Source organism: Phascolarctos cinereus, unplaced genomic scaffold, assembly GCF_003287225.1.
Source record: "Phascolarctos cinereus isolate Bilbo 61053 unplaced genomic scaffold, phaCin_HiC Scaffold_5;HRSCAF=322, whole genome shotgun sequence".
In the NCBI taxonomy this organism is placed as follows: domain Eukaryota; kingdom Metazoa; phylum Chordata; class Mammalia; order Diprotodontia; family Phascolarctidae; genus Phascolarctos; species Phascolarctos cinereus.
In genome coordinates, this window is record NW_027555958.1 from 359526889 (window position 1) to 359549515 (window position 22627).

The 22627-nt window shown below is 33.7% G+C and overlaps 1 protein-coding gene across 1 annotated transcript in view; it reads left to right on the forward strand.

The window, feature by feature from the left end:
• RAB3GAP2 (RAB3 GTPase activating non-catalytic protein subunit 2) overlaps positions 1-22627 on the forward strand; it is a 127629-nt gene that overhangs the window by 77801 nt on the left and 27201 nt on the right. Inside the window, 13 exon segments of the mRNA XM_020982238.2 lie at positions 303-446; positions 664-746; positions 1018-1082; positions 3493-3583; positions 5967-6094; positions 9848-10061; positions 10972-11069; positions 14128-14233; positions 15987-16103; positions 16106-16146; positions 17618-17846; positions 21326-21490; positions 21595-21701. Of these exon segments, the coding sequence (XP_020837897.1) occupies positions 303-446; positions 664-746; positions 1018-1082; positions 3493-3583; positions 5967-6094; positions 9848-10061; positions 10972-11069; positions 14128-14233; positions 15987-16103; positions 16106-16146; positions 17618-17846; positions 21326-21490; positions 21595-21701 (1588 nt within the window).

The window sequence follows — 22627 nt, forward strand, 5'->3', positions numbered from 1 at the left end:
ATTCTTCCTATTGTTTTGGAAGATATGCAGGGAAAATTGTCTATTTACCATGGAAAAGCTAATTGCATATTTAGTTCCAATTGAATTATGTGTATTTTCTTTTTTAGCTAATTTTTTAATGAAAATCAAGTTGCTGTCAGTTAAATCCTGATGGCTCACTTTTTCTGATGTTAATAACTATAGAGTTGTTTAATGTTTCTAAATAAATATTTTCCCAGACATCCTTAACTCTAATAAAAGTATACTTTGGAAATTTTTTCTTTCTTCATTGTATTTACAATATTGGTATGTGATTTCTGTAGGTTACTATATCCTGGTTATAAAATAATGGGCTTAAATAATGTTACCAGTCAGAGTTGGCAGCCACAGACTTACCAGATCTGTCTTGTTGATCCAGTGTCTGGAAGCATAAAAACAGTTAATGTTCCATTCCATTTAGCACTAAGGTAAGGTTTATTATCTCTCTTCTAATGAATATGCCCCTGCAAACTCTTTTCTCTTAGGCAACAAAGAGCTATTTTTTTTCAGATTTAATTAATATCTTTAATAATGGCATACAAAAAGTAAAAAAATGAAAGAAAAAGAAACATTAAACCTTTTGGAAGTATGTAGGAAACTTCATTCTTCTCCATTTTAAAATATGTATTTATTTACTGTTTTAAGTGATAAGAAGAGTGAACGAGCCAAGGATCTTCACTTAGTGAAGAAACTAGCAACTTTACTGAAAATGAAAACTCTAAATCTTGGTAAGTGTCCTTAAATAAAAATCACATTTTTGAATAGTTTGGATCATTTAAAAATCAGCAATGGAGCCTAATAAGTGCACTGCAAATCCATAATAATTTATACATGCATCTTAGAATTTATCTGTAAAATTGAATTGGCCTATATTTGCACATTAGGAGTTTATTATAAAATTAAAAGAATAGTAGATGATCTACAAACTCATAGAATAGCTGAAATGTAATATGAACTTTTGTAAAATTATCACAATTTAAAATTTACTTGACTTTTCAGATTTAGTTGAAACTGAAGTAAAGGAATTAATTCTTGATATTAAGTATCCTGCAACCAAAAAACAGGTAAATATGTACACACACATCTGTGATAAAAAATCACCTCCATTTTCTGTACCCTCATACTCTGCATATTTCTCTCTCTGTGCCACAGCTTGTCTTGTTCTTTCCATTTGCTTCTTCATGTATCAAAACCACGTTGTTCAGCTTCATTGAGCTTGTTACTTCACCTTCCTCCCTGCAATCTGCATTGTTTCTCATCTTTTCAGTCTTTACGGGTTAATCTGACAGATTTACTCAAGGTGGTGTACTGCTAATGGGAGAGGGAACAAACAAACATGCATCTTAACTTTTGCACTATATCTCTTTAGTGATCTAATAGTGGACATTTTGGAAATAGGAAAAATTAGTTTTGCCCAGGTAGCAGGACGGTACAGTACATGGAGCATTGGGCCTAGAGACAGGCAGATCTGAGTTCACATCTGGCCTTGATAATAGCTTTATAACCCTGGCCAAGTCACTTAATCTCTGCCTGCCTCAATTTCCTCTACTGCAAAATGGGGATAATAAGAGCACCTATTTCACAGAGTTGCGAGGTTAAAATGAAATATTTGTAAACCACTTAGCATAGTGCTTTGCACATAATAGACACTTAATAAATGTTTATTTCTTTCCCTCCTTGCTCCTCACTGTTCCTACTTAATGTGGCCTATGAATCTAACCAGTTCTAACCTGTGTCCATGACAAAAGTCTCTTCCTATTTCAGTCCAAACTCCATTAAGCTGCGAAGGTGATTTTTCTGAAGCATGGGTCTAACCATGTTACCCTCCTGCTTGGTGAGTTTATTGGCTCACTGTTATAGCCAGGGTCAAATAGAAACGTCTTTTTTTGTTTTGTGCTAGGCAGTGGGGTTAAGTGATGTGCCCAGGGTCACACAGCTAGTAAGTGTTATGTGTCTGAGGCCGAATTTGACCTCAGGTCCTCCTGAATCCAGGCCCAGTACTCTATTGATTGCGCCACCTAGCTGCCCCCCCCCCCCACATAGAAACTTCTTTGGCATTTATGTTCTTCATAACCTGGCCCTTTTCTATCTTTCTAGGCTTCTTAGACCTTGTTCTTTTCCATTCACTCTCCATTCTAGCAACTGGCCTACTGTTGCAGTTCCATGAACGAGACATTCCATCTCCTTTCTCCATATCTTAGCATTAGCTATACTCTACTTCTAGCCTATACTCTACTCAGTAACATCTCCAAAACTCAGCTCATGTCTCACCTCTGTAGGATGCTTTTCTTGATCCCCTTAGCAGGTAATGCTTTCCCCTCCAAAAGTACCTTCTATCTGTTCTTTATATATCTTGCATCTACCTAGTTGTTTACATATCTCCCCTTTCAGAATGTAACCTCCTTCAATGCAGGTACTGGGTTTTTTTGTTTTTGTTTTTTTGTTTGTTTGTTGTTTTTTGCTTTTCTTTGCATCGTCAGACCTTACCACAGTTCCTGGCAAATAGTTGTTTGTCCTTTGTTCTTGAAGAGGACCATGACATCAGGAAGATGGTGCCATGACTTTTCAGTTGAATTTAAGTGAGGGAGAGCTATGCAAAGTCACCAGCCTCACTTTCTCCTCTGGATCCATCTAAATCCAGTGGCAAGATATAGATCAGGACAACTGGAGATGGCCCAGGGTAAAGTGGGAGACCTTGGCCTTTTTAAGCTAAAGTTTTTCCAAGTTCTCACTTTGACTAAGACAATGCCCATTCAGCAATTAAGGCTGTTTAACAAGTGAAGCAAGGAATGGCGCCTTTAATAAAAAAAAAAAATCAACCTGGGAGAAGACTGGGTTGCTGGCCAAAAGAAAACCATTACTGTTTACATATTTACATTTACATCTGAGCCACTAGGCCCAAACAATAACCACTAGGTGGTGCTTGGCAGGGACCTATTGTTGGCCAGTCAATGAAAGTCCAGAGTGAATTGGGTTTAAGGCTTAATAAACGTTTGTTGACTTGACTAGCCAGTCGTGTAAGAGTATTGCAGTCAAAATTTAAATGTAAACTTGTGGCAATACTTTTCTTACTGTCATGATAGAACTATTGTTTCTTATTTCCCTTTATTGCTTTGGCAGTATAGGATTTACTGAACCTCTTCTTATTATATATTTTCTTCTCTATCTTCCATACTAGCTCTTCTCTTTATTTTTTTTGTTCTTCACCTCAACCTTTCTTTAGTTGTGTGACCTTCAGATTTGTGCTTGTATTTTAATATATCGTGATGCATGATTTACTTGTACAATATGCTTCATATGAACATCAGCAATTTAATAATCTGTGATATTTATTAAACTACCAATGTTCTTATGAAATATTTTATATAAATTAGTTTTACCTTCAAATCTCAGTATCCCTGAATGTAATGAAATGAAAATAATGGATTTTTTGGCTTCCTGTCATTCAGTTGTGGAATTTCTTTCTTCGCCTAGGCTTTGGAAAGCATTTTAGCAAGTGAACGTTTACCGTTCTCCTGCCTTAGAAACATCACTCAGACCTTGTTGGATACTTTAACAAATCAAGGTAAAGTGATAGTTCATGTTAATTAAAGGTTATGATCATGTCACAGTTACAATCAAATTTCTAAAGAGATAGACATTTAAAATACAATTATATGCTTTTAATTGTAGAAAGATATTAAATGCTTACCTTAATGATTATGATATAAAATGTTATTTTAATGAGAAAATTATTAAACATAATAAAAATGTGTCAGATATTAAAAATTATTATACTATTTTATTTTTATATAGTTTATCATCATCTTGGCTTTCTTTGAGTAATTGTGAATTATTTCCTAATTGATACAATTGGGAAAATTATAATTTGATACATATTTCTATAATTTGGTAGAAAAAATGAAATCTAGTTGCATTCAATAATAAACATTTATTAAGTGCCTATTCTGTGTAGAGTACTATTCTAGGCACTCAGGGAAGGGGACCTAAAAAGTATAGATAAGGCATGTAAACTTATATCTTCCCTCCATAGAGTTTACCTTCTAATTGAAATGTAAGTTACATTCACCAGTAAGTATAATGCACAATAATATATAAGTTTATAGGAAGCTGTATGTTTTTAGCATGAGGGAAAGATTAGGTGTTCATTTGTAGAAAGCTATATTAGTCTCTATATTGTTTCCCTAATTTAGTTTTCTTTCATGGAATAAGAGAAAGAATTATGTAGAGGGGAAAGTACTTTGGGTATAAATGTGGTTTGTGTAAAAAAGATGAATTGGACTTTGAATGGGAAGATGATGCTTATAACCTGCTATCCACATTTACTTAAGCTTTGAGTTACTTTTCTAGTAATAGTAATAGTTTGTGCTAAATCATCCACTTTCACATAATTTTCATTGTGATAATTTTCATATGGTTTTACTATGTATGTTAATTTTGGAATAATTCAGTGGATTTTTTTCTCTATATAAAGTAACTAGCCTATACAGTTGTAGAAAATGTGACTATACAATTGTTGGCACAATACTCTAAGTAAGTTACAAAGAGCCCATGTAAGCCTTTAACATGAAGTAAATATTATATAAAAAATTATCCTTATAACTAGTAATGCCTGAATATTTTCTTCAAGAACTCTTGAATGAGAGCCATAAATCCATTTCAGATACAAAAAATTGAATTTTATTATGCCTGAAACTGTGATCATTTAGAATTAGAATCTTTTAAGTTTTTTTTTGTTTGTTGTATTTTTTGAAAAAATGAACAAGTTAAAAAATTTGTTTCTTCAGTATTATGTTTAAGACAAAAGAGTTGGTTGAAAGATGCTGGAGATAATTTGTCATTTAATTAAAAAGAAAAGTCTGGTCATCTTGTCTTCTGCTGGATGCATTTTAAAATAATTCATGGTTCCAACTGACTACCACAATAATAGAAGAAAGTAGGAGAAATTGATTAACTCTCAGTGAGTATGTCAGGGACTAGAGACAGAAGATAGTGTTCTTGTTTGGGGCCAATCAGCTGATTTTTAAAAATGTACATAATTTTTCAAATCTTTCTTAATACTTAAATCACGAAATAAAAAATTTTAAAAACCTATTATTAAGCTAATGATTTTCTTCACTTTTTTCTGTCTGTCCTCCTAGTAGAAGTCCTTTTCAGCTTAAGTAAGTAGGATACTTGGGTTGAGAAAATCTTTTTTTTTTTCTACCATGGATAAAACACCATAATATAATCAATCAGCAAACATTTATTAAGTCCCTACTATGTTGTAGGCACTCTTAGGATATACAAGTACAAAGAATGGAACACACCCAGATTCCAAGGTGCTTACATTCAAATGGGGGAAACAACAAGAACATGCAAATAAACCACAAATAAATAGCATAAATATAGAATAAATAAATATAAATAAATGCAAATTTATTCAATACAAGGTAGTTTCGGAGAGAAGGCACTAGCAGTTAGAGGAATTATGATAAGCTTCATGTAGAAGATAGTCCCTAAGCTGTGTCTTAAAGGAAAAGAGGAATTCCTATGAGGCAGAGTTTAGTAAAGAGTGAATTCTAGGCGTATGAAATTGCCAGTGCAAAGATATGGCGACACAACATGGTGTGTCATGTGTGAAGAAAAGAAGAGTGGCCATTTTGACTGTAGGACTAAGTAGAAAGAATGATACCTGGTAAGCCTGGAAATACAGGGGTGGGGACAGGTTATTAAGGGGTTTCAAAATGCTAAATAGAGGAATTTATATTTTATTCTAAAGTCAGTAAGTCACTGCAGTTGATTGAGTTGGGGAGTTATATACTCAGATCATCACTTAAGGAAAATTATAAACTACAGTACATCAAAGAATCATGGAATGCAATATTAAAAGATTTAATTAGCATGACGATTTTAACAAGTTTTTTTAAATATAGCTATTTAATTTGATTTTCTCTCCAATGCTTTAGAGCTTGAATGTGTTGATGAAGGCCTGCTCCAGTTTTGTGACAACAAGCTTAAATTACTCCATCTTTATGAGTCAGTCAATAAACTGAATTCGCTTGGGTTGTGTTCAGATACAGCATTCTCCAATAATGTGAGTAATCCCAAAATGTAGCTATGTGGGAAGATTTAACACATAGATGTCAAGACAGTGTAGGGGACAATCCTGTGTCTTTTAAAAGTGGTAAAAGTAGAAACAGTGAACTACTTTATTTTATTTTGTTTTAAAAGAAGAGCATGAAGTTATCCTTATTGAATTCTTATGTGACTGCTTTGGGTATAATGTTTTTATCCTAGACATTGTTTTCATTTTATCCAATAAAATAAGTTTTATTATTCATCTGTTTTTCCTCCTCAGTGAACCTTTTATCTTACCTGAATTCAGTTAATAAGGTAACTTGTTAAAATCCGACTTCCTCTAAGAGGTTTCTTCCGTAAAATAGTTTAACATCACCATATTGGTACAACTTGAAAAACCTGACTTTGAGTAATTAAAGAGGTTAGTAAAAATAATTATGAAATCCACCTCTTAGTTTCCCTAATGCATACTTAATGGAAAATACCTTATAATATTTCCTGTAACGTGATATTTTACTTGGTTTTTTTAGTCAATCAATCAAAAAGCATTGGGACACATGTACTTTGTGCCAGGCACTGGACTAATTTTAATAGTCTTTTTTTTTCCTTTCCATAGACTTAAAAGCAAATTGAGTTTTCATTAAAATGAAATAGAGAGTAGTAACTCTCAACTTTGTCTGGCCCAGATTCCTTTGTGAAAATTGTACATTTTATCAACCTGTCTAAAGAGGTATCATGAAAATGAATTTATTAAGGTTTGTAAAGTCATTAATCCTTTAACATTTTGCATTAAAACAATTAATATACATCCATGTTATGAAAGTTAATCCTGGTTTTGAAGTATATCTCTTTTCTTAAAGAGAAAAGATTGACTTATTGAACAAGAGAAACTCACTTTCAGAAATAAGAGAAACAAACCATCTACTAAATCACTTATCTTTTATCTTTGGTATCACTGGTGACTTGTTTTGCTCTTTACTTGAACACAGGTAGTGTTCTTATTGATACACAGTGCCTGCCATTGGAAATTGCAAGGCCATTTCTTCATTGTCTTGAATTTTGTACTGATATTAGCAATGGTGAATAATATTCTAAGAAAAAGGATCACTATGTCTCAATGATCTCTACATTATTACCTAGAAATTTCATAGAAGCTTCAATATCTGCCCTCTCATAAAATAGAAAGCTAATTTCCTTAAAAATTCCTACTACTTAATTATTTATTATAAAATTTGACTTTGCAAGTTCTATTTATAAGAATGTGTAGAAGGTCAGTGTATAAATGCAGTGCATAAATACAGTCAGTATGGTAAAAAATGTTCTTTTTGAAACTAATTGTATTTTTAGCATTCCGGAGGCAATAAGACTATATAGTCCAAATTGTTCTTTGCTTCAATACTTCAGTGAATCTATAATTTTATCAATGCAGGTCGTTCCTCTACTTATAAGTTGCAATCTGTTTGTGCTTTTTCTTCTGCTGTTATTTTTGCCTATGATCTTCTATAAATCTTCCTTAGAGGGACCTACATAGGCATTTCCTGGGACTTTTAATATGCAGTGAATACTACCAATCCAACACTCAACCATCCATATATAATGATATTATTTATTCTTACAAATTCAGATAATATTTGTTAATTGATTTGGCAAATTTTAAAGGGCTATGTGAATACCAGCTATTATTATCCCTTAGTCTTACTACATAATAAACTCTTGTCCTTTTTGAGTAATATATCATTAATGAAAGATACTGTACTATGTCATATATGTCATTGTGGGTAACTTTTTTTAACTTTTTTTTGCAGCTGAATTTTTCTAGCTTATAAAGAATTCTCCCATGTTCGAGACCATTTTTTATAACAGTATTACACATAAAAGTGAAATTTAGTGCCCTCCATATCTCTTTAGTTTACATTAATGTATTTTGTCATCTGTTGGAAATAGCACATAGCATTGACTACTGTCAGTGTTTAAAAGTATGTTACAATTTGATCTTTCCTTAAAACAAAGTGGCCTCTAAAATACAATAAGAACAAAAAATAAATGGTTTCATTTAAATATTTATTTTAATTTGCATGATTTATACATGATAAATTTGTTATTCAAATACATTTTTTTTAATTTAAAAGTTCAGCTTTCTCATATAGGTCATTATGCAGAATTTTGTCAAGTTTTTATTGAGTTTGGTGTATTTCATTGATTTCTGAACTATAATTTTCCAGTTTGACTTGTGGGCCTCAGTTTCTTCAGTTGTAAGATGAGAGTTGTAGGAGGTCAATTCATAGGTCTTTTCCTGCTCTAGAATTGTGTGTGTGTGTGTGTGTGTGTGTGTGTGTGTGTGTGTGTGTGTGTGCGCGTGCGCGCACTCAAACTATAACAAACTCTAGAGATCTAAAATATTCCAAATCGGAGTTCATATGCCCTTAGTGACATTTTTAGTTACTATATAAGAATAACACATGTACATACAGGTTCTCCCTTAGCTTAGTCTTTACTTGTCCTACTTCTTCAGAGGTCCAGTAGTTTGTCAGTGTGGTTCCTCCCTTCAACCCATGCTAATTGCTACCCCTGTATGGCTGGTTAATCTGTCTTTGAGAGTTGCTGTAGCCAAGAAATTCATTATCCCATTGCTAGTTTGATGATCATCTTTTCCAAATTTACCTAATCTGCTCCTTGTTCAGCAGATCATCATTTCTCACTGAGTCCATATTAAAGCCTTTTCAGTCTGGTAGGACCTGCCAGTTTACATTCTGCTGGCATAACTTTTAAGAATTCAGTCATTTCTTTATCATGATTAGCCATCAGAGTAATAAGACTTTAGCGGAGGTCTCTTCCTTATGGAAACATATTTCCCTAATTTGGGAAAGACTTGAATAGCAAAAGAACTACTTGAAAACTACTTAATAACCGAAATGCTTTAAAGAACTGGTAAATTTAACCCAGAGAAGACTTAAGGGCATGTTAGTTGTCTTCAAATGTTTAAATCACTGTCGTGCAGAAGAAAAAAACAAATTTATTCTCTATACCAGTGGGCAGAACTAGGCCCAATGAGTAAAAGTTACCAAGAAAGCAAATTTTAGCTTAGCATAAGGAAGAACTTCTTCCTAACAATTAGAAAATGGACAGTCTTAGGAGATAATGACCTCCTTTACATTAAAGATAATCCAGCAGACATTGACTGATAACTTGTAGGAGATATTATTGAGAAGATGAATGTTTTAGACAGGATTTGAACAGAATGGCCTTTAACGTACCTTCAAAATCTATTTCTGTTATTGGTAAGGGATCCTCTTAATTCTATACACGTAAAAGATTTGGTTCCAAGATTTGTGCAGTACCTATGACCTCTTTAAATATTTTTGGTTCTTTCTGCTGTCTTATTTTCTTTCTGAACAGAGTGAAATTAGACCAAGCTATTGTTTTATATATTATACTGTATAACAATTAAAATGTTCCATTTTCAATCATACTTCTGTATCTAGTACTGAGAATTATAGAATTTTTCAGATGTTATTTTAAAAGTTTTATAAAAATAGTTATTTCTTTATTGTATGATTGTTGTATTGTTATCATATCATGTCTCCATGAAATGTAATAAATTTGGAGCAAAATCAGTAGTAGACTATACATTAGTGTTGTTATAGCCATAAGCACAATTTTTTTGCCTCTAATGGAAAAGTCTCAGTCCTATTTACAGGGGCTTGATAGGTAAGGCATATTTTTAGACGCAGTGTGGAAAATTTATGATTTTATATCTTTTATCTTTTAGGAGCTGGCAGTGTTGTTAAGGCTTGATGAAAAAGAACTGGTTAGGCTCCAGGCATTATTGGAGAACTATAAACAAGAGAATACCAGAACCACTGTCCGATTTGCTGATGATAAAGATGGTGCACTGCCTGTGACAACATTCCTGGAACATTTAGAATATGAGAAAGATATGATCAGCATAAAGAAGATAAGTGAAATAGAATATGTGGCTTTAGGTAGGTAATGCACTAGATTCTTTCTTGTCCTTTCCCCTCCATCTGAGATTTATGGTATGAAACTCACAAGACAGCCAAAAGTCCTTGGTGAGTCCGTCAGACACTCAGAGCGTTAGTTTTTCTCGTGTGAAGTAGGGATAAAAATACCTGTAATACCTACTTACAAAGTTGTTATGAGGCTGATGTGAGATGGTGTATATAAAGTACTTTGAAAATTTGAAAGCAATGTCAGCATAGTGGTTGTTATGACTTGGAGTGGGGCCAGACTTTTGATTTTATCGGAGTAGAGTATTCTTGGGGTAAAAGATTCCTCCACTCATATAATCTGCCACGCTTCTGTAATTTTGCCTTGTAGAGATACCCAAGAAAGGGTGAAATTATTTAGGCCACCCAGCCAATATATGTCAGAGCAGGACTTTAACCCAGGTGCTTCTGGCTTCAGTGGCCCTCTTTCTATCCACTATGCTGTACTGCCATTTTTTTTTATTGTTGTGTTTAATGTGTTTTATATCACCTATATTTATTGAGGGCATAGTCTCTGTAAGGCAATTATTTTTATTGCTGTGTTTAATATGTTTTATGTCACCTATATTTATTGAGGGCTTAGTCTCTGTAAGGCAATATTTTTAAACACTGTGGATTTGTAAAGACAATGCAGTCCCTAACCGCAGACAGAAATGCTCAAGCATACCTAATTGTTGTTGCTTTAAGTCGTGCTCCAAATAAATTTTATGTATAAACAATTCCAAAAAGGTCATGTTTAGAGCTATATATAATATACCTTCATTTTCCTTATAGATACTATTTCTATATAGAAAATTTTTTATCAAAATTGATTCTAATTGAGAATATTATAGATTTGAGTTAAAGGTTGCTGTAGTTTAATATGTTTGCATTTTTATTTTACTAGGCAGTTTCTTTTTTTGGAAGTGCTTGCATGGAGAAAGCTCCACAGAGGATATGTGTCATACTTTGGAATCTGCTGGATTTAGCCCACAACTTTTATTGGTAAAGTACTAATTGTATACTTTTTCTTCATATTGTAATATAATTTTAAGGAGAACCTTCAGGCTTTCAGCATTTGCTTATGGTAAATGGCTATCCTTATGGAAATATCATAGAAAGTAGATGAAAACCTTCCAGATAATTCAAGTAATTTATGAATTGCCAGATTTAGTTAATCATAAAGTTGGTTTTTTTCCCCCTGTGCTGTGTAAGTTTTCTCATAAGCTTCAGCAAATGTAAAATAAACTTGAAATTTGATAAGCATACAAATAACAAACTTTCATGGAGTAATTTGTACCAATGAATGATATCAGAATAAAGATAAACTATTTGTATGCTTATAAAGCCTTTAATTTAAAATCAATGACAAATTCTGTTTCTAAGAGTACTTAAGATAAATGTAAAATTTAGAGTCTCTTGTTTTTTAAATAACAAATAGGGATCTGATTTATACAACTTAACTATCCCTTTACTATTGTACTTTGCAGTACTGCTTATTAAGCATCCCCAAACTTTGTTTATTTTATAGATCAGTCAATTTATAACAGATAACAAGGAGGAAAAAAAACAATCTGTGTAAAATTATAACATGAAACATAAAAATCTGTGTTTTTTAGATGGATATTTACAGTAGAGATATAGCAGAGTCTGTCATGATTTGTTTTCATGTTCTGTTTTCCCTCTGGGAAAACATTATCACATGGTTAGCTCATTGGCTGCTTAGTATGGGATTCTCATTTTTTATCAGACTTTTTTTTTTCCTAAATATGCAATTTAATTATGATAGAATTTAAATTACTGAGAAAAATTTAGTAATTTAATATAAAATTCAATAATTGCATTTGTAATATGTGTTCTAGTTGACCTTTTTAAGAAACAGAAGACATATTTCATTTTGGTAATCATTCTGTAGCCCACCTATAATGATAAAATAACTCATATCCCTCATATGTTAAATTTCCTAATGCCAAAATAAACCACAAAAGTGACAAGGATAAAAAACAAAACCCTGTTGTGTATAAATTTAAATACATTGTTATAAGTGATCTTTATAACTCTATTGTGAGAAATCCTACCTGGTACCAAAACCAGTCATATTTGGATGCCTGGTGTGACAGGTGAAATGTGAAATAACTGAGGAAACAAAAGTTCGAGCTTCCGAACATCTCGATTTATTAAGCAGTGCATGCTTATTGCATAACGCATCAGGATCAGGCTTTCTCAGTGTGGCACTGGATCCTGAACGTGTGGGGGTATTATATATTTTTATTTCTATGTGTTAAAAGAAAACAGTTGACAGCATATAAACCAATACATAATATTAGGTAATCTGATTTCTAATTGGAGGAAAGATTAGGGGATTTCCAAGTTGGGAGGGAGAGAATGAACAGGTTCAATTTCCTGAAATCAGAAAAAAAGGTGTCCCACTCCTCTCAAGTGTCTGTATTCAATCAGAGGAAAAAGGAAACAGTAACTGATCAATATGGGGCTAGTTTTCAATAAAACATATAGGTTGCTTGAGATATATAATTGTGAGAAAACTCCTTGTATCAGTCTTTGGATCTGACTGGATTTCTGGTCAGCATAACCCAGATCCTTAGTTAAGGGTCTTTTAGCAACAGAGGTGGTCCAGCTTTCCAGCTATGCAGGACTAGGTTCAAACAATTGAATTTCTCAAATTGGACTGGACCCTTAATTGAACAGAAAGGATACTGAACTAGCTTCAGAATTGAATCAGCAGCTAGAGTCAGTGTGGTTCACTCAATTCCCACACTGGTACAGCCACAGAAAAATAAACATTGGTTTATATGTCCTGGAATTAAAAGATATCTAAATGTATCTGATAGAAACTTAGTGTGATGTCCAGAAGGAAGAATACATTCTACTTTTCTATTTCCTTGCAATTTGATTGTTACAAAAAAAATGTTTGTAGTTGAAATCGAAATATCTGTTATGTGTGTTGGAGGGTTTTTTTTAGCCTAATTATAATGAGAATGTAAAAATTAAAATAGCAACATAGATTATAAAAGTGGTTAGAAAAAGAATGGAATTTATAAATGGTTCTAAGTGAAATTTTGAGGTTTATTAATTTTTGAAAACTTTTTAAAGTTGAAGTATTATATTTAAACTTTCTAATCCCTATCCTTAATTACCTTTTACTTTACAACTTTAAGCAGTAGTTCACTACAGCATTGCAGTGAATGATGAACATTTTTCACTGCAGCTAATCCCCAAGTGCATCCATATAATCCTGTGCTACTAAGCTGTCTATGAACTCCAAGTCACACTCTGAACACATTTCATAAATCATAGATGTTGTTGGCTCAGGATGGGCTAAGTTTAAGATTGTGGGATTGATGGCTGCCATAAAATCACATAAATGTTGATGTAGTGTTTTTGCTCAAAAGATCTTTTTGTGATTTAATAGTGATAAGAGCATTAGGGGAAGTGCAAAAGTGTTAAGATAGTCTGGTTCCTGTTAGGCCTGACCTTAGGCAGGGATATATGTAAATAAACTTCAGTAACCCCTCCCTCATTCCTTTTTTGGCTCTTCCTCTCTATAGGCACTAAGTGTCCTCATGCCAGGAAGGGTAGTAATATTAATTTAGATAGTGACCCATTCTCTAGTTTGTAATGACTCTTTTCTTCTTTTCCCCATCAAAACCATCTCAGTATGGCCTTCTTTCATTCCCTTTCTCTACTAAGTAGGAATTAGCTAAGCTACTTAAGCTGTGTTAATGTCATACCTCTCACACACAATCTGTATTTTAATATGGTTATTTGGAACCAATGCTTTCATCCAAAGGAATGACTTTAATGGTGAGAATTTCAGGTGCCTCAAAGGAAGAAAAGGAAGACCTTTTTGGGAGCACAGTAAAGCCCCTTACGTCACAATGTAGGCAGCCACTATTACATGCCAAAAAAGGGCTGGAATATATAGCATATTCACAAAAATTCAAGATTTCCCCAAAGGTGTTTATAGTATGTCTAGCAAATGTAAGATTGTTTTGAAATCAGCTTGCTTTAGAATTGAATGACTTTTTAAAATTCTTAATTATAGTCTCTACTCCTGAATGTTTGGCTCTCTAAAGAAAAAGGTATTCTTGATAAGCCACAGTCTGTTTGCTGTCTGCACACTATGCTTTCTCTTCTGAGCAAGATGAAAGGTAAGTTGCTTTAAAGATACATACAAGTTCATAATTCTCAAGAATATTCCTTTTAAAAAAAAACCAAGAAAAATGCCTTTATGTGTATATATGCTTGTTGTTATCCCAGTTGCTCATATCTAATTTGTCATACTTGAACTACCTCAGTATCTGTAGAATTACTGAAATGTCTGAATTCAGTGTTAGGTTAATACTAGCAAGTTTGGAAGATGCTAACAACGTAGCTCTTTATTTTGCTAATTAGTTAGGATTCTTTAAAATATAATATAATTTATAAAGTAGAATTTAAAACTTTTTTAGGAAACATTTTATAAAGTGCAATAATGTGTATTCTATTTTTGTATGTGATATTGTTCATCAAGAGTAGTATGACTGAAATTTGTAAAGATAATAAAAAGTGGTGCAATGCAATACTGGCATACCTGGGGTAAAATTGACATGCTCATTTATTTCTAGTGGAGGTATGAAGTGATTCAGTATTTTTTGGAAAGCAATATGAAATTATACAGCAAGTTACAAAATGTGTTCATACTCAGTGGCTTCACTACTAAGGTACCCTGAGAAAGTTTTTTTGTGTTTTCTTTTTTGGTGAGGCAGTGTAGTTAAGTGACTTGCCTAGGGTCACACAGCTAATAAGTGTCAAGTGTCTGAGACCAGATTTGAACTCAGGTCCTCCTGACTCCAAGGCCAGCACTCTATCCACTGCACCACCTAGGTGCCCCAAAGATACTGGAGTGGGTTGCCATTTCCTTCTCCTGCTTGTTTTACAGCGAAGGAAATGGAGGCAAACAAGGTTAAGTGACTTGCCCAGGGTCACACAGCCAGTATCTGAGGCCAGATTTGAACTCATGAAGATGAGTCTTCTGATGCTCTGATCCACTGTACCACCTAACTGCCTCCTAAGAAAATTTTTAATAGGACAAAAAAAGATCTAGCTGCAGAACTATTAACATTATTTGTAATAGCAATGTCCTGAAAACAAACTAGGTGTCCAACAATTGGGAATTGCTGAAAAAAATAATGGTATGTTAATGTTATGGAATGTTATTCTGATCACAGAAATTATGAACTTCAAAAATTAAAAGAAATATGAAAATACTTATGAAATTAAGCTGACTGAAGAAAGCAATACTAAAGGAATAGCATATACCCTGGCTACAACTGTCTAACAAAAACAGTGACATTTATATTAAATACACAGAAAAGATGTTGAAAAGGGCTCAAAGAAACAGGTAAACATGTTTAGGTAGCTAATGCTGTGTCAAAGACATCTTTTGTTCTAGGTCTAGTATCATTAAGAGTTTCTAGACTTTTTTGTTCTTTTTTCCTATATTATTCTTGTTTATAAGATTATATGTACTTATCAATGGAGGTTAAAATTTATTTTGAGAAGTATAAAACAACAAAAGGCATTTATATAGAAAATGAGTCAGTGTCAAGAAAAGTTCAGCTCCGACTTTTCTCGTTTTACATGTATATATAAGAGTGACCAGAGCCACAGTCTTATCCTAGGATATTGCTACAGTAACAGTTTTAGAAGTAGTAACCTGTTTGTGATGTGCTCAATTGAGACTTGGCTTCAAGGACAGGATCATTGATTGAAACTACCTAACTGAAATCTGTCTTTGTGTTTAAATTATTCATCTTCTAACTTATTATAAAGATATGTCCTTATGAATTTAGTTTTCAGAGCTGGTGCTTAACACAGTTGAACTACAGCAGACAAATGGAATTTTTTTCCCCTTCTTTGCAGTTGCTATAGATGAATCATGGGACTCACAGTCTGTATCCCCTTGGTGGCAACAAATGCGCATAGCTTGTATACAGTCTGAGAATAATGCAGCTGCCTTGTTATCTGCACACGTTGGGCATTCGTTGCAGCGCAAATATCTGATAATATAGCTGAGAAAAAAGTAAGTCAGCAAAGACGGTCCATAAATCTGTCAATATCTTTTTCTAATACAGTGTTTATGTTTTCTTGTGACTTGCCCATGGGTGAAGCTTTAGAATTTGAAATGTATACCTGGTGTTATTGTTTGAAATTCTGCAAATTTTTTATTATGAGATGATGACATCAGTCCCGTTCATTAGATGACATTCATACATACTTTCAAATGAGTAATAGCACTGACTTAGGAGTCAGGAGACCTTGTTCTAGTCCTACAAGTTTTCCCCTTTGGGCCAATCACTTTACTTCAAAGGGCTTCACTTTCTCATTTCAGGCGAGGGTATGAAAGTTCTCAAGGGTTCCTCCCATATCTCTACAAATATTATTTTATATGTGACTGAGCTCCACAGATGAGTTACCCATTGGTTTATCAGTGTGGGGTCTACTTCCTGTCACACCTAGAGAACTCAGAAATGTTGTTTCCTGTAAACAAAGTTGTGAACTATCTTAGATCTTAGTGGTTACAGATTCAGTTAAGGAATACCAAGTTTTTTAAATCATGGATTGTTGTAGTCCAATCCTCTCATTTATAGTCAACAAAAGAAGTGATAAAAGGTAGCTAAAATAGGTTTGCAGGTATTAATTTTAAACTTTGTTAATTTTATACAAAATTTCATATTAATAAGTAAGACATGTAACACATTTTCCAAATATAATCATTGTGTTGAAACTACTTGAGCTGCCAAAATTTGTTGAGAAATAAACATAGCCACTCAGACTAGCTTTTCAAGCTTTTCATAAACTGAAACACTTCTTTAAGTATAGCTTGGTTGAATTGGTGGCATTAAATTAAGTCTCATTTCAGATATGTGAACTCTATTTGCTTTTGTTCCACGCTTTCTGTAAGTTTCTAACCTGCCCTCTCAATCCCATCTCTTCAGTTTAATAGTGTCTTTTTTTTTTAATGGAGCATAAAGTAAAAACTTAATGAGAAGTGTGTTCTTTTCCCTCTCACATGCCTCTAATGAGAATTGTTCTGAGGTCAGTTAATAAAAAAGGATGGTTTTGTGAGAGATTCTGTAATGTTTGTGATTCAGAGAATGTAATTCTACCTGAGTTTAGTTTCTTAGAAAACCTAAATGTTGCACACTATTTTTGCAATCTTAGCAGTTTTGAAAAATGTGTTTCTTAGGTAGACATTTTCTGCAGCTGCACAATTACATAATCTAATAGGGAAGAAACTGATCCAATTAAGATGAAATTGAAACTACAAAGGAATAGTTGATGAAGCTGGGGGATTAGGGGTCTAATCGTATGCCTTTGGGGACAGTTCCCTAAAGATTAAACCATGGTGTGGAAAATTGAAATGTTTGCATATAATTTACATATCATTTCTATGGTGCTAGCTAGTATTATCAAGCAGTTTTCAAATGAAATTTTTTCAAGGTATGGATGATTATTGTTTACCAGATTATAACCAGTCTATTTTCTGTTAGTTTTCCCAAACAGCTGTAGGTACTGACCCAGAGGGACTCACTGATTCCTGGGAGGCTCTTTCCCTTGATACTGAATACTGGAAACTTCTCTTGAAGCAACTGGAAGACTGCCTGATACTTCAGACTTTGCTTCATAGTAAAATGAACCCTCGAAGCTCCAAACTGTCTTCTTTGCAGGCTGAGCCACTTATGAGTCTTTCTGTTAAGAAATTACTGGAAGGAGGAAAAGGTAAATTAAATTAGAATTAGTTTGAGTTTTTCAACCTAACTCTTTTTTTGGTGAGACAGTCAGGGTTAAGTGACTTGCCCAGGGTCACACAGCTAGTAAGTGTCAAGTGTCTGAGGTCAGATTTGAACTCAGGTCTTCCTGATTCCAAGGCCACAGCTCTATGCAGTGTGCCACCTAGCTGCCCAAACCTAACTTTTTACACCATATTTTAACCACCCAGAGAAACATATGTACAAGTACACATATATGTGTATAGAAATATTATACCCTTTTTATATATTTGTATACAACTGTCTCAATTATCTTTTTCTAACTTTTCATTAAAATTTTTACTGAAATATTTTGTTTTTATATTACCTTCATTTCCAGTTATAGCTCTTCTTTTCCCCCCTGCTCCCTTTATGAGCCATCTCTTATAACAAAGAATTAAAAAAGAGGATGGGGGGAAAATAGTTCAGAATAGCTAACCAATATGTCAACTAAGTTTTATGATATATACAGTTTTTCACACCCATAAACCCCCACCCCTGAAAAGAGAGGAAGGTACATTCCCATATTTCTTTTTTGAAGTCAAGCTTAATATTAATATAATTATGCAACATTTAGTTTAATCTTTTTGCTGTTCTTTCCATTTATATCATTAGTGATTGTGTATTTTGTTTTCCTGGTTCTTTTTACTTTACTCTGCATCAGTTAATTCTTCCTTTGCTTCTTTGAATTATTTATATTCATTGTTTCTTATGCTGCAATACTATCTCTGTTTAACAATTCTCCGTTTGATGAGCGTAGCAGTTATTTTTTCCTCCCGTTCTTTAGTACCACAAAAAGTATTGCTGTGGAAGTTTGATTTTATAGGACAGTCTTTCTGTCTTTAACCCCCTGGGGAGTATATACCTAGAAGTGGGTTCTGTGGGCCAGAGAGTCTGGTTATTTTTTTCCCTTTCTTAGAATAATCTGAAATTGCTCTCCAAAATGATTAGATCATGTCACAGTTCTGCTAACAGAGTATTAGCATGCCTGTGTCCTCTGATATTGATGAACAAGCAATCAACAAGCATTTATAAAGTGCTTACTCAGTCCTAGGCATTGTACTGAGCACTAGGGAAAGAAAGAAAAAGAAACACAGCCCTGACTTTAAGGAGCTTTCCTGTTGTTGGGAGAGATAACATGGAAGTAAATGGGTATATATAAAACTTATGCAGAAGGGAGAAAAGGTAACCTTAGAGGGGACTAGTCTGTAGAAGGACCAGGAAGGACCTCTTTCGTTTACTGGTCGTCAGATGAAACTGCAGCATTTTGATTTGCATTTTTCATTTTGTTAGTGATTTGGAGCTAACTTTCATGTGGTTATTATAAATAGTTTGCTATTCTTCCTTTCAGAATTGTTAGTTTATATCTTTTGACCACCTATCCATTGTGGGGGTGGTTCTTGGTCTTATACATTTGTGATACACACACACACACACACACACACACTCACTCTCTCTCTCTCTCTCTCTCTCTCTCTCTCTCTCTCTCTCTCACCTTTATGAGAGCTATTTGACACAAATATTTTTCCCATTCCATTATTTCCTTTCCTCTCCTAGTTGTACCTAGTTGGTGATGAGTTCCCTCCCCGTCTATAGCTGCAACTGTTCTCTTCTAATTGTTTTGTGGTGTCACCTTTTTAGTATTCAAGTCATGTCCCTTTTAAGCTTGTTATGGTATATAACATAAGATGTTGGTCTGAATTTAATTCATATCAAACTTCTTTCCAGTTTTTCAAGCATTTCTTAGCAAATAGGAGTCCCAAGTAATTTATGTTCTTCAATTTTTTTAATTCTGGTACTGAATTCCATTATTTCTCCGTGTTAACATTTTGTGCCCAGTTTTAAATTGCCCTTAAGGGAATTGAGAGGACTGAAGCAGCGAGTGGTGGTGGAAAGTGAGTGAACCACAACTGACTCCATCTATAACTTCTGGAACTAGCTCGGTTCCCTTTCTGTTCAGTTATGGGCCTAGTCCAATTTCTGTCTTCTGAGAAAACTTTATTCAATTGTGAGAATTCTGAGAAGACCTTATTGAATTTTTGAACCTAGCCATGCATGTCTGGGAAGCTGGACCACCTCTACCTGCCATTTAGCGACCTTTAACTAAGGACCTCAGTTATGCTGACCAGAAACCCAGCAAGACCCAAAGATTGATTGAAGGAATTTTCTCACCGTTGTACCTCTAAAGTAACCTATATGTCTTATCTGAGAACTGACCCCATACTGATTGATCAGTTATTGTTTACGTTTTCCTTTGATTGAATACAAACACTTGGGGGTAGTAGGACCCTTCTTTTCCTGAATTCAGGAAATCGTGCCCATTTACTCTCCCCCTCCCAACTTGGAAAGTCCCTAATCTTTACTCCAATTACATATCAAATTACTTGATGTTGCATTGTTTCCTTTTGATTAATTGGTCTTATTTGATTAATTGCTTTTAATGTATAAAAATGTATCTCCCCTGTATTCGGGGTCCAGCCCTAAGCTGAGGAAGAGGACTGGTCCTGATTTGTTAGGCAGTTGGAATGCATTACCTAATTAATCAATATGCTTGGAAGCTCCAACTTTTGTTTCTTCAGTCATTTCATCTTTTACCCGCCACACTCTTGACACCCAGCATGCACTTGAATCATTTTCATTTTCTGACATATGTATGGCTAAAACATAACATCATTGTGCTCTTAGAATATTGTCCTTCTAAGCAAAAACCACCATATAGATTTCATCTTTTAAAGGTCATATTGTACGCTTCTAAGATATTACAGAGCAGAAATATTTTCATTTTGCACTTAATCAGTCATCCTTCAGTTAGAATTATTATAAGGAGTCAAAGGAAGTGGCCTCATTTCCTTTATCCTGTATGTTTTAAAAAATTTCAGAAATGTAAATAAATGTATTGAATATTTTTATTTATATTAAATATGTGAAAAAATTTTGAATATTGTTATAATATTCTGTTTTGTGAATAAAGACAAGAAGAATTTATTAAGTGCTTTCTATATGCCAGGCACTATGTGAAGTACTGGGGGGATAGAAGCAAAAAGAAAGAAGTTCCTATCCCCTAAAAGAGGATAGGGAAAATTAGGAGTATTAATAGGGGAGCATGGTGGCAAAGTCCTGAGAACTCCTGATGCTAGAAATAGGTTTGAAACATAGTATCCCACTTGTCCTCAAAAGGTAAGTAATAGTTATTTTTAGTCTATGTTTTATTAGGGAGAATCCAAAACAAAGATTGAGACATTTCTAGCATAGTGCCTGGCACATAGAAGGGGTTTATTGACCTGACGTGTTTAAGCTTATGTCCAGAAATAGAGCTAGATATCTTGGCTCATAAGCTAGCGTTCTGTTTTACACAGTCAGCATAGTGATATCTTTATAACACTGATATTCCATTGCCTAAAATTTACTTTTCTTTGTCTCTTCTTCATCTCCCCTACTCCCAAACTTTAGGAGGAATTGCAGACAGTGTAGCAAAATGGGTATTTAAACAGGACTTAAGTCCTCATATATTAAAATTGGCTCATCAAGAAAGAATTCCAGAAAATTCAGAGGAACCTAAAGAAGGTATTAGTAAAGATGTCCTTGAGGAGCCAGAGGATTTACAAGCCATCCTAGGTAAAATAAACTAATACATAAAAGCAAAAATCTTAGAGTAGAATGATATTGCTGATTTTCATTACATGAAGAAATGAAAACATGTCCTAACTTCTGACTTTCAGAATTGCTGAATTTAGCCTATCAACAGTTTCCTTGTAGTCTTGACTTAGATGTGTTACATGCACATTGCTGTTGGGAATATGTTGTTCAGTGGAATAAAGATCCAGAGGTAAGATTATCTTTCAATCTTAAATATCAGGTTTTTTTCTGTAACTACTCCTACAAATATAGGCCTATTTATTAATAAATAGCTTACAATATACAGTGGGTTTTTCTCATCATTTTTAGACTGTAATAATAAGTACAAACCCCAGTCACTATTATTCCTTCCTCACCTTTTGTGAGATTAAAATTTGACAACCAAGACTAAAGTCTTAAGGTATTAATAATCAGGATGAAAGTAGCATTATTGAATCTTGTCTGATTTCTTCTTAATAATTACTATATGTGCAAATGTTTGTGAATTTAATGAAATTATCTTGCTGTATTCTTAGAACCTAGTTATTAAAAAAAATCATTGTTTCTGTAAGTTATGTAGGGCCAACTCTGGGTAAAATTTGAAATTTTACTTCAGGGTCCTCCTATGTCCTCTCCTTCTGTACGGTCCATACTCCTCTTTAAGTTGTCAAATGTTTTCAGGTTACCAAATGTAATACCCCAAATAAACTTGATATTTGAATGTTGTGACCCTTGTCTCCAAATTATCCCCGCTTCCTCCCAAATCAAAAATCCTGTTAGATCAATACCTTGATCTTAGCTAGTTGTCAGATTAAAAAAAAAATCTTACGAGCTCATTCTTGCAGTTTTTAGTAAATTACATTACTTCTGAGATGTTTATAGTAGACATATCTAAGCAATAAATTTATTTGCAGTATGGATAGTGATTGTTTCTCTTTGTAAATTATATACATCTCCCTTATCTTCACATACATTCACGTATTGACCCCTCAAAATTAGATATCAGACACCTAAAGTGTCTCTAATGTAGGTATATTTTAGGCAAAGATTTAATCATATTTAAATTATTTCAACACTTCCAAAATTAAATGGTTTATTAATTCTTGGATAATTTGATCAGGCCTCCTGTACTATACA